This window comes from Anser anser (genome assembly GCF_964211835.1).
Source record: "Anser anser genome assembly, chromosome: 6".
Classification (NCBI taxonomy): Eukaryota; Metazoa; Chordata; class Aves; order Anseriformes; family Anatidae; genus Anser; species Anser anser.
In genome coordinates, this window is record NC_139726.1 from 14,307,638 (window position 1) to 14,319,751 (window position 12,114).

At 49.9% G+C, this 12,114-nt stretch overlaps 1 protein-coding gene across 13 annotated transcripts in view; it reads left to right on the forward strand.

Annotated features, from left to right (window-relative positions):
* The window catches only part of GLI2 (GLI family zinc finger 2), a 400,141-nt gene that overhangs the window by 352,717 nt on the left and 35,310 nt on the right, over positions 1–12,114 (forward strand). For all 13 annotated transcript variants that reach the window (XM_083842017.1, XM_083842018.1, XM_083842023.1 and 10 more), the window contains 2 exons: positions 5,463–5,665; positions 7,529–7,720. In XM_083842017.1, the coding sequence (XP_083698143.1) occupies positions 5,463–5,665; positions 7,529–7,720 (395 nt within the window). The remainder of the gene's footprint in view (positions 1–5,462; positions 5,666–7,528; positions 7,721–12,114) is intronic.

Consider the following 12,114-nt stretch of genomic DNA (forward strand, 5'->3'; position numbering starts at 1 on the left):
GTAAGTCTTGAATGCTTTTTTCTGGGGAATGGAAAAAAAATATATTAAGAAATTGGACCCACCATAGATTACTATACTGTTTCCATGGTGTGGATGGAAAACGGAGATCGACGAATCAGAGGCCTGGTCTTGTTGCTCCTGCCATCAGTGGCAGAGTTTTCTTTGACTTCAGTGGTACAAGATGAGACTTTGAGGTGTAATTTTTAAAGGTATTTAGACAAATACCACTGCCAATAGATGCCTAGTGGGATTTTTTATAGACCTAAAACCTTCTAAAAGCAATGCCTTATCACAAATCCACAAATAAAGGATTTTATATGCAGAGATTTGTGTCTGTTAAGACCCCAAGTAGCTTCCACAGTTATCTGATCTGACATCTGTGATGCTGGGCATAGGATTTCCCTTTTCGTTTCTACAGTGGGAGAAATTAGTCTTTCCTACTATTAAAACTCCAAACCTTGTGACACATTTAGAGAGCCCATCTTTTAGAAAAACATCTAGTTTTGCCATAAAGTCTTGCAGCAGTACTGAATTTACCACTTCCCTCTATAAACTGTTCTAATGGGAACTTGCCCTCACTGTTAAAATATCTTTTCTTCTTTGTTTTTTCATGCTTTCAATGCCTCAAAGCCATATTTGAGGGGAAAGGAGAAAACATGAACTGCTCAAAGCATGCCTGTTAAATTTCTGCAGAGAAGCTGTAGGAATTTTTGTCCGGCTTTACTGTAAGTGAAAGCGTTGTTGAATTGCTTAAGGTAGCCCTGATTTCCTATAACGTTCATCTTTGTGGGTATGAAAAAAAAAAAAAAAGTATTAATCCCATTTTAGAGCTGATAAATTACAGGAAAAATAAATAAAATGACTTGTGCTGAGCAATCCCAGCAGAGGAAGGCTGGGAGATACATGTGATGTCTCTTGGGTCCCCATCTTCCTAGTGGGACACAGAAGCTGGCGTCTTTGAGTTGCTAGCCCTGTATTGGAGCATCAAGTCACTTTATCAGATCATTATCACCTTGATGTGGTGTCAGGAGAGCTGGGAAGCAGGACTGATTCCCCATCGCATCATTACCAGGCTGCCCCATGCTCTTGGGCAGTCGCTGGAGGTCGGGGCAGCTGCAGGGCAGCTCCATGCCCCGTCCTCCCAGTGCGCCGCAGCCTGTGCATCCTCTGCTTTCCGAGTGGAAAAAACTGGAGGAGGGCAATTTTTGTGAATGATCAAATGCCACATGCATCTGATCGTCGTGGCCCAGGGCTGACCTCTGAAAGGTGCCTCGTTTTGAGGGACCTCGTAGAGTTTCATCCTGAGGGTACCGCGCAAGTGTCGCGACCTCCCGCCCTTCCTGCTGTAAGGAACTTTAAATCAGAAATAAACAGAGGTGAAGTCAAGGGGCTAGTGAGAGCTGTTTAGACTGAACCGTTCGGCTGGGGTACTGTAGGTTTCCTGCTGGATGAAGCTGTGGAATCCCATATGTAGAGTGTCTGCCACAAGTGTGGACCCTTTCGGGGGTAACCGTATGGCTCTCCTACATCTCCTTCGGACTTTGAGTGGTATTCTGGATACACAACGTTTGTGAAAATCAAGCCAGGATATTCTATTTATGTTATGAAACAAAAGCAAGGATTTATTATGTGGGGTTTGGATGGGATAGCTGGCTTTAAAAGATTTTTTCTTCTTATAGCAAAACTCTACCAGACTATGATACTCCCCCCATAAGCAGTTCTGTTCCTAGCTTCCATTCCTGTGTAGCAGCATGCAGTTTTTTATTGCACAGCAAAACAATTGCCTGCAAGTGTCCATATTCCATTAAGCATATGGAAAAGTATTCAGCCCTTTGTTTTCTGCTGAATGAATACATTTGGCACATAGCTATTAATTTGGACTAGTCATGGGACATTAGTGCCGTTTAATTGTCCCCATTTTTCTGAGTTTTATTTAACTGATGGAGATTATTTCAGAAATGTGCAACTTCTTTAACTGTTGCATTCATTGCCGGGTACCCCTTGTGGAGGCTCCAGACCTGCATGCGGCAGCAGGGAGATGGTGCCTCATCTCTCCTGTACGAGTTTTTGGGAGGGCTGGTTCATGACTGCAGGTAAACAGTGTAAGCATTTATGCTCACTGAGGAGCATTATCCACTGCCTTAGTGAAAACTTGCTCTGTAAAGCGTTAAGCAGAGTGCGTTGCCTCCAGCACCGCCCTGCAGCCCTTAGATGGGGCCAGCTAATTTCTCCCCAGTCTCAGTGTCTCCCTCTGTTAGTGAGCAGGGAAGGGAGAGCCTCTTCTGGGTGGGTGGGGAAATGAATCAGGGCTCGTGCACTTCGTCAGAGATGCAATTTGCTGTACAAGTCCTGAGCATTAATTATAGAGCCTGGGCTTCTCGCCGCAGCCGCGGGGAAAACAGGCCCCTGGCTCCCATTAAATTTAATGGCGTTTGGACACCTAATTCCCTTAGCCTATTTGAAAACCAGAATGCCAGTTCCTTCAGAAATGCACGTGGTCAGGTGAAATCCCTTGTCCCGCTGCAGGCAGAAGATTTTCACACCGCTGGCTTCAGCAGAGCCAGGAGCTCTTCCCCAGGCACAGGGGCGTTTGGGGGATGATTTATGGGTTGAGGAGGCATGGGCAGGGGCTCGGGGCATGGGGCTGGGCAGCCCCACGAGCCGAGGCACTGAGCTGGATGTCTCTGCTTCTACAGAGCAGCAGCCGATCCCTCTCACTTTGCTCCTCCTTTGTCTAGGAGCAGCCCTGCGAGGCTCCGGCCGCCTCTCGCTGTGCGTTGGCAGTGTGCCGATGCGATGGCACAGCCTAGGGCTGGGGGTCAGATAAGGAATCATGCCAGTGAGGCAACTGGAAAGAGAGGGAAAGACCAGTTTTGGGGAATCTGGGGGCAGAGGAGGCTGTGGCTCCAGCCAAGTGAGCTATTCCTGGTAGGCAGCTACCAGAAGCCACGTTGTTTTGGGATGTGCTTTGCTGGGATTGTACTTGTACAACAGTAAGAGGTGATCCCCATCTGAAAGGGATTTCAGGAGCCAGACCTGACTGAGGACAGCTATCCTGACACGCAGATGGGGAGATGTGGTAATGAGAGGCTTTAGGCAAAGCTGTCAGGACAAACTTGCTCTCCAACCTGGTCTTCATGCGCAGGGCCAGCCTCCTCCTGAAATACCGCCCGGGTCTCCAGCTGCATGCGTTTTGGGGGAATTCTTGATCTTTTTCCCAGTGTTACCTTTTTGGCCAGGGTGGAGTTTTCCTGTTCTGAGGGACTCCAGCATTTCTGCCCAATTTAGCATGGGGAAAATGAACAGCAAACCCTTCATATTGTTATACACATTTTAGATGTCGGCCTCACAGTTTGATCAGTGGAGGCTCCGAAGGCTCGTAAACCTGGTAATACATAGTTTCAAGCCTGCATCAAAGAAGTTCACAACCCTTTTGGGAGAAGCTGTGAGTACTGATGAAAGAGGGAACTTATTGTATATGTAAGAAAACTTCTTTCATGGCTTATGTATTAAGGCAGGCTCTGTGGCCCAGGGAAGATTGGGGCTGCTTTTAATTTACATCCCCCCCTCACTTATATTAAGTCTTCGTCAGAAGAAAAATTAGTCAGATGTTTTCTTAATGACATCATTTTTTTTAATCCCGTTTCATTTTTTCCAGATGAGGCGGTGGAGATTATTAGAAATGAATTGAAACTAAATCTGGAACAGAGGCTTTGATTCACTTCTCCCTCCTCCCCGGTAGAAATAAATCGGTCGGCTCCGTGCTCGGCCGCTGTTACGAGCAGCCTCAGCAGAAAGCAGCCCGCCGGCCGTGGCTGCAGCCTTCCTGACGGCCCTTTCCGAGGGTGGCTTCCGTCAGCCCGTAATTTGGGTAACGAACTGCTGGAGCGGTGCAGGTGGGGAGGTTATGAGGTCTTGAAATAGCGATGCCATCATAAGTTTGTCTTTCGGCGCCGTGAAGGAAAACAGGCTGGATCCCGCTGGGTGTTCCTCTGGCAAAACCCAGCTCTCGGTGCAAGGAGCGCGTGCCGGCGGCTGTGCATTGCCGCCAGTCCCTCACCGAGCTTTGTATCTGATACGGTTTCACTGCCTTGTATTTCACACCAGTGAGCCACGCAGTGTAGTGCTACAGGAGAGTACTTTGAACTATAAATATTTTAAAAGACATTTAATTTACTACCCATCAGCAGAAAGTGTTCAAAAAACCACAAGGTTTACTAATTTATCAGAAAGACAGAGAAACACACAGAAGATCAAACAAAGACAAACACGCTCGTAAACTGCTGAATAAGTCTGCAAAACTTATATTACGTTTCTGTGTGGTTTTGTTGATATGCAAGTATTATAAATAAATTAGAGTGCACCTGAGCTGTTGATAAGGCAGGGTGGGACTGACATCCTGAGGTGCAGGTGGCGTGCCTGAACTGCTCAGACCCTCGCGCTTGTGGTTGTCTGTGCGCAGCGATGGATTTGCTCACTAACGTCAGGTTTGGATATTCTTAGGGCAGGACACTGGTAATGCCACCCCGTAGCTCGGCCCACATCCCACGTCCCTGCCCCAGGACCGCCAGATCCACGTGGTGCCTGGTCCCTGGGGTGCCGTCCCACCGGGCACACGTCCACCTCCCCCAGCCCTGCCGAGGCGCCCGGGCAGGGCCCAGCGCCGGCCCTGGCGTGAGTCCGACTCCAAAGCAGCTCCGCTTCCAGCAGCCTGGCAGTACAGGGGAGACTAACGCAGAGCAGATTTAGCTCTGCCGTTTGGCCTGATGGCAGCTCTGCCTGTTTTGGTGTCTAGATCAGATTCTTTGCTTCTCAGGTCAGGGCCTGTAATTTTTTCTTCCCCTCCTCGCATCCTCTGCGGTTTGTGTTAAGAGGACGGAGGATACTGGAATAGATGTGTCTGGGAGTTTTCTGCTTGATTTCTCTTCTGTCTTTGCCCGCCCTGTGAAAACTGCTCAAGTGCTGAAAAAAGCCTCTGACTTTTTTTGTTACCTGCTGAATCCTCAGCGTTTGCTGGCTCCTTTCTCAGGTAACATTTAGCCTGGGGAAGATCTGAGGCATTTAGCAGTGGTGGCCCCCAGAAAGCATGCAATAAAACCTCTCCTGAACTTTTGCCCTCTGAACTGTAGGGCCGACCTGTCAAGGGGGTTTGTGCAAGCCCTGATGGACGCGGGTGGGAGGGCTAAGCGGTCTGGGCTGCCGAGCTGCATCCACTCATGTGGCTGGGTGGCGGGGTGGACACTATGGATGTCCCCGTGTCCCCATCCTGCCCATGTCGGGGCTGGGGCTGGCTCCAGGAGCTGCTCTGGCCCCACACAGCCTGCACCCCTCAGCAAGGCAGCCCAGGCGGGGCGAGCCACCGGGCACCAGGTGATTTTTAGCCCCCTTCTCAACCTCCTCCCAGCAGGGTCAGAGGGAGAAGTGCGGCCGCGAGTGACAGCCTCTCTCTGTTTCCTCCTCAGGCCTCCTCCCCTGAGCGGCAGCCCCGTCATCTCCGACATCTCCCTCATCCGCCTGTCTCCGCACCCCGCCGGGCCCGGCGAGTCGCCCTTCAGCCCGCCGCACCCCTACGTGACGCCCCACATGGAGCACTACCTCCGCTCCGTCCACGGCAGCCCCACGCTCTCCGTCATCTCCGCTGCCAGGGGCCTCAGCCCCGCCGACGGTAAGAGACCCACGCCACCGCATCCTGCCTGTCCCGGCCAGTCCTGGGTTCACCACCGGGGATGCCTGTGTTGTGCCGCTTGTCGCTCACCAGCGCTGAAATTCCCTGCAACCCAGGGACTTACAGCTGCGAGGGCTCCACAGCTGCTCTCTGAAGTGGGAAAGCTGTCTCTCTTTCTTTTCCTTTTTTTTTTTTCCTCTTCTTCCCCTTTAACTACACATTTGTTTTGCATCATTGCGCTGAGAAAGCAGAGCGTGAGAATAGCTATTACCACTGGATCGTATTATAAATATTTTGCTTAAAGTATGTTCCTTTCTGCAGCGCTCTCAGCTCTCTTCTGAGCTTTCCTGTTCTGATGTCTCTACCACGAGCCTTGCTCCCCTCTAGAAGGGTCACAGTTGTCCTGGCTGCCTGGTGTGTCCGTGAATGACCCAGCAGAGAGGAGGCAATGACGGCTGGGTTGTCTCCCCTTGGCTTTGTGTCCGGGGGCGTGCACGGCTCCAGGGCAAAGGAGTGGGCCTCTCTTCCTCCTTGCTCTTGAGCTGCTCTGCTGAAGTACTCAGGAGAAGGCGAGGGTGTGTGGGAAGCTGGTGCTCAGAGCATGTGGAGGTGGTAGTACCCACCTAGCCCAGGCAGACCACACGTGGGGTCAGCATGGGCACTGGCTCCACATGTCCAGGACAAAAATAGCCAAGCAGGGAAAGGGGAAAATGCAAAGCTTTCCTGGGAGGGCTCCAGGACCTCAGAGCTTGTTTTTTAAAAGCAGAGATAGATTTGTGTGAGTTCCCTTGGTCATCATTATTTTATACTGATGGTGAATTTGGGCTGCTGTGTATGTCATGTTTGACTATAACATGACCCTTCTTTGACTTGGGGAGGTGCCAGCTGTGACTCACTTCACCAGAATTGCTTTATCAGACTGCACACCCAGCAAATCCCAGTGTCTCTCAGCTCCTGAGCCACCACTGGGGCAAACAAAACACACCAGAGAGCAACGAGGCCCTGGTTTACTGTCTGGCAGCGTTAAACCATCTTCTGTGGGTAAAAAACACATTCCTGCAGTGATGGAGAGATGCATTATGCCTCCTTCCCTCTCCCAAAACGTGATCTTGATGTAGAGGGCTTCCTTTCCACAGCCTCACCAGGGCAAGTGCCTGAGTTCCCAGACGCCGGCAGCGCAGAGGCATGATGGCTGCCACGCGTGTACTGTGTCCCGTCCTCCCCCGTCAAAACCAGTTTCGTTATTTGCTATGAAAAAGAGGCATTGTGTTTTGGGTTGCTTTTCTTTTCCTTTCTTTTTTTTTTTTTTTATAAGGCCGCGGTAAATAAGTTAATGGGGCAAGTGGGTGGGGAGGCAGGTTTGAAAAATTACAGCTGGGAGAAAGTGAGCATAATTGTCTTTGGCAGCCAAAATAGTTTTAGGCTGCCAGACACTAAACCTAGCTCTATGCATTAGACCTTGGCTTTAATTTCCTCGCACCGCTATCGGGAACTGGGTTGCATTTGTCTTTCCTTCCTAATAGGCAGGGATGTGGATGCTGACAGGGTTACTGCTGCCGGCGGCCGGGCCCTCTCCCCCCTCCCCGGGGCGACGGCTGCGTCCGAACGGGAGGATTATTAGAAGGGGGAACGAGAGATTGTTTATAAATTTGCGGAAATGGAGGAATGCAGAGGCCCCAGCTTAGTTTCTTTTGTCCGCAGAAACACGCCCAAGCTCACGTCACGGCCACGCTGAGCGGGGCTGCGCGGAGAGGGCTGGTGGGGGGTGCGGGGGGGGACGGGGCCGCCCGCCTCAGCGCCGAGGTCTAACGTCCTCTGGGAACCTTCTCCCCATGTTCTCCTCCTCGCCCCCGGCTTCGGCAGTGGCTCACGAGCATCTGAAGGAGCGAGGCCTCTTCGGGCTGCCCCCACCACCGCCGGGAGCCAACCCCGCAGACTACTACCACCAAATGACGCTGATGGCCGGCCACCCCAACCCCTACGGGGACATCCTGATGCAGAGCGGGGGAGCAGCCAGCACAGCACACCTCCACGAGTACCTCAACCCCGTCGACGGTGAGTAGTGGATCATGCTGCAGAAATTCGGGGCAGATGGATGGGGCTGTCTTCCAGGTGGAGGTTGCTCTACGTGGTCACCCTGCCCTGCTGAAACCCATGGGCTGCTGGATAATTTTTGGCTTGAAACATCGCCTTGTTCCATACACCTATATATAAATTATGCCTAATTTAAAATACATGCAGCGAGGTGTTTTTGGAAGGGCTGCTGCATTGGTAGGAGGTGGGCTGGTCCAGCAGACAGGGCGATGCTGCTGTCCCACTGCCTTACCCATGGGCAACCACTGCATGCTGTGGGGCAAGCTCCAGCTCCCCATCCTGCCCGCCTGCCCTGACATTTTGTCCGGCCGGCGTCTGGGACAGGGACTGGCCACTTCCCCCTGTCCCAGTGCTTGGCACAGCAGGACCCTCCTCTGGGTTTGGAGACTGTAAAACAAACCCCCGAGGAGAAAAAGTACATTAACAGGGAGCTACGGTGGCGAGGATTGTGTTCATACTTTGTGGGAGAAAAAAAAATTGCAGGAATGCTGTATTTATACTAGTATCAGGCGTTAGAAACCCAGAAAGTTCTGGTTCATGGCTAAACGAAGAAGAAATAAAATGATGTTAATGACTGCAGTGCTGAGTCACCCCCACGGCCTGACCGCTGCCCTGGTGTGACGGGTAATGTTTATGTGGGAGAGTATCTGAGGTCCGTCTGACTTTTAGAGCCGCTAGAAATTTCTTTCCTTTCACTTTATACCATATCTTGTAAAAACTGGGGTTACACAGATATTCTGGAGGGCAGTTTGGGGATTAGTTCTGCTGCAAGAAAGAGAAGTCTTGGCTCAGCTTTCAGATCCCAGCTTCTGTTTGCTGGGCTGCCTTTGGATTTGCTTGTGGACCATTATAATTTTTAGAGTGGGGTTCTGCATCATTTCATTACCGCTTCAAAGTTTCTGTTGTTGAGCTTTTAAGATGAAAGACTTTGCGGTCTTGCTGCTTCGTAAAGTGACTGGTTTAGAATGATAAAAGCTGCTCCGGCTGTTCAGTGATAGGGACTTCGGATGTTTCTAACTTAAAAAAAAAATAAAAAAATTCTCGTCTGCAGCTGCTGCCAAAGTTTTACCTGAGTAGTCATTTTCTGCCTCCAGTTCCTAGACTGATTGGAACCCTGGATCCTAGGCTGAAAGGGAGAGCACATGCTCCTTGATGTCATCCTGCCTCTAACATCCAAAATACGTTCAGGGTTTCTCTGCTGCAAAACAGCAAGTCAGTAAGGCTGCTCTCAGTCTTCCATCTGAAGGGTTAAAGTCTGTGCTTATAGCAGATGGGTGCAAATGGGCTCTGCCAAGTTCTCCTCAGGCTCTTGAACAAGACTCCTTCCTCCTTGCCTCCTTATTAGTCCATCTCTGACCGGCAGTGCCTCACTGAAGTGCCAGATAAACAGCCAGCAAGAGAAGCAAACACAACTGTTTTCGTGCTAGTGCAGGCTGACGTTCAGCACACCAAGATGCCTGTTCTCAGGTTTTGATGAAGATCAGTCTTTATCCGAAGTCATCCGAGCTATTCCCCTGGGCATAAGACTCTCTTCCCGCTTGGCTTCTCCTGAAAATGGCTCTAGAGTAAGTCACGTAACAAAGGTCCCAATTTCATGCAGCCATGCTCGTGACCATTACGCATTGGAAAGCCAGGGCTCACCAAGCATTTATTTTGATCTTTCGGTAAAGCTTTGCTGATCAGTAACTGGAAAGCTTTTTGTGGGCCTTTGCGTGCTTTGAGTGAGATGAAAACTTTCGTACATCGTGAGGATGCAGCCTGAGATACCGGAAGGCTACTTTTTAAGAACATGTGAAGGAGCAGCAGCCCAGTGCCAGTCTCTGGTCTATGCATTCAGCTTTATCCATCAGCCCAGGGAGGGCTTCTGCTGTGATCACGTGCAGTGCTCTGCTTTAGCCTTCCTCACTCCCCCTGTGGTTGGTGCTGCTGCAGGTACTGTGACCAGCTGTGGTCCAGAGAGGCATATAAAAGCATGGCTGAAGTCAGATGAATTTAAGTGCTGCTGTTTTCCATTCTAGTGTTTCCTAACATCAAGTCTGGATCCTGAGACATCAGGCTACCTTACCTAGGTTGGTATTTTGTGGGTGGGCTTAACCCGTTATCCCCAGTGTACCAGCCTGTCTGATGAAGGAGGCCCAGTGTCAGCATGAAGAAAGAATTGTTCATTATTAGGCAGAGAGTAAAATGGATGGCTCTGAAATTCTGGCTGACGAGCTGGAGTATCCCTCTCTCTTTAGAAAGCTATTTCAAAAATTTAAATCAGTGGGGACTAAGTAAATAGTTGAACAGATAATTTAATAAAGCATCCTCTTATGGTGTTTTTCTGAGACAAGAATATCAGTAGCATGCATAAAAACCTAGTGAGTCACTGCCTCACAGCATCTCTTATTGAGAGAGCCCTTTTCTTCCCAGAGAGACCCAGAATCTACAAACTTTACAGGAGTTATTTTGCTGGTTGCTGAAATGCAGGTAGCTCCTGTTAGACCACATGCAGCACATCTGTGATAACACTGACACCTGCAAAAGCAAAAGAGGAAGATAAGCACATTTAAAAAAAAAAAAAAAAGGCCTATTCAGTGTCACATCACCTCCAAGCATCTGCAGGTCCATGGGAGTCTAAGACACTGAGTATGGTTTTTCTTCCATGCAGCTGGGCCCTTCTGGTTGCTCTAGCAGCACTTCTTGGAGAATCCCTCAGTGACTCTGAGTTTGTCTGTGTTTTTTCACTGTATCAGATGCGTAGGGTCAGGAAAGCAATAGGGCATCAGTGTTGGCTGGAGTCTGTTGGTACTGTCCATGTGTCAGAGTGTTTAAATAATAACTGAGCAAGGGTGCTCCACAGCTGCATCTCTTTTGCAGATTTTTTACTGTGCAGCTACATCAATAGTTAAACCCCTAAAGTAGACCAAATCTCAGTGTTACGCACCAGGCTGCTTGGGTCTTCAGGCCAGTGACAGTGAAAACTAAATAACCCTACAGGTAGCTGGCCTGTTTCATTCTGTCCATCCAAGCAGGGACTCTTAATCCAAGAGCAGACTTTGAATCCAGTCTTATATCGATTTGCCAGAAAGCCTACGTTTTCAAAGCAAAAGTAAGCCCCTTTCCAATGTCACAGCATGGCTGGTGGGACACTTCTGAGATTGTCTTGCACAGATCAAACAGTCTTTTACATTTCTATCCTAGAAGTGTGTGCCACATGGTGTATTATTCAGGTTATAGGGTGAGAGGTGAGGGCGCCCATGAGGCAGAAAAGATTGGTGGAGGGCACAGAGGAGACTGGAGATGGCTGCAGCTTTCTGAGCATATTTAGTGCATCCAGCTGTTTTTTCCATAAGCACAAGGGCTTTTGTCATTACCTACAGCCCTTCTGGAAGTGCCATTTGCTCTCAAGAGGAGTGCATCCAGACTGACTTGTTGTTTGTATTCTAATAGCCCTGTACATCAGAAGATCTCTAAGTATTGTACAAAGCAAAGCCATTTCACCATTGGAAAAGAAAGATCAAATGATCAGAGAGCAGAGCAGTGGCAGCTCTGGGAACAAGATGCAGATCTTCAGAATAAGGAGTCCCACGGCCAGCAGTGGAAGCCAAGCTTGTCTTTAAATCCATCACTTCGGTTTGCACAGTGTCAAAAGTGGGTTTGGGTTGTCCGTATTGAGTCAGGGAATGGGAGAAAAAACATCTTGAGTTCAATTTATGTCCAAGCAGCACTGTACAGAGGCAGTCACTCAGGTCACGAGTACTGCGTAGATGTCTGTGCAACCCAGCGGTTACCAACAGCAGTGCCGCAGTGGCATTTCATCCGGTTCTGGAGCTAGGGAGGGGATCCCTGTCCTGCTTCTTGCTGCCCCGTGCATGGCAGTCACAAAAGTCTTGACTTAATAACAGCAGTTCAGCTGGGAAAAGGCTTTGTTCAGCGCAGGATAGCCAACAGACCAGCATCTGGCACAGTTGTCCAGGATGTGGGCAAATGATCAAGTAGGACTTTATTTCCCCCAAGTCAAACAGTGATTCACTGTTCACTGGCCACTTCGTCGGCCTCTCGCAGTCACTGTTGTTGGAGCCTTTCTACTTCAAGTAAATGACTTAATAGTCCTCGGGCTGAGGAGCCGTGCTGGCAGTGCAGCCCGGCGGTTACTGCAGTTAGCAGGAGAGCGAGAGGTGAGTTCAGGACTCCTCCAGCAGGTTGACACGAAGTGACTGCTCCATCCGGAGAGACGGAGGGAAACCAGCCTCACGGTGACCCGGGAAAGAAGTGCCTCGCCTGGCGCTTGAGGGACCAGCAGCTCGGGGTGTGCAGGCTGGGTGTGCTGGGTCGCAGATGACTTCCACAAACCAGCCAGCTGTTGGCTACTC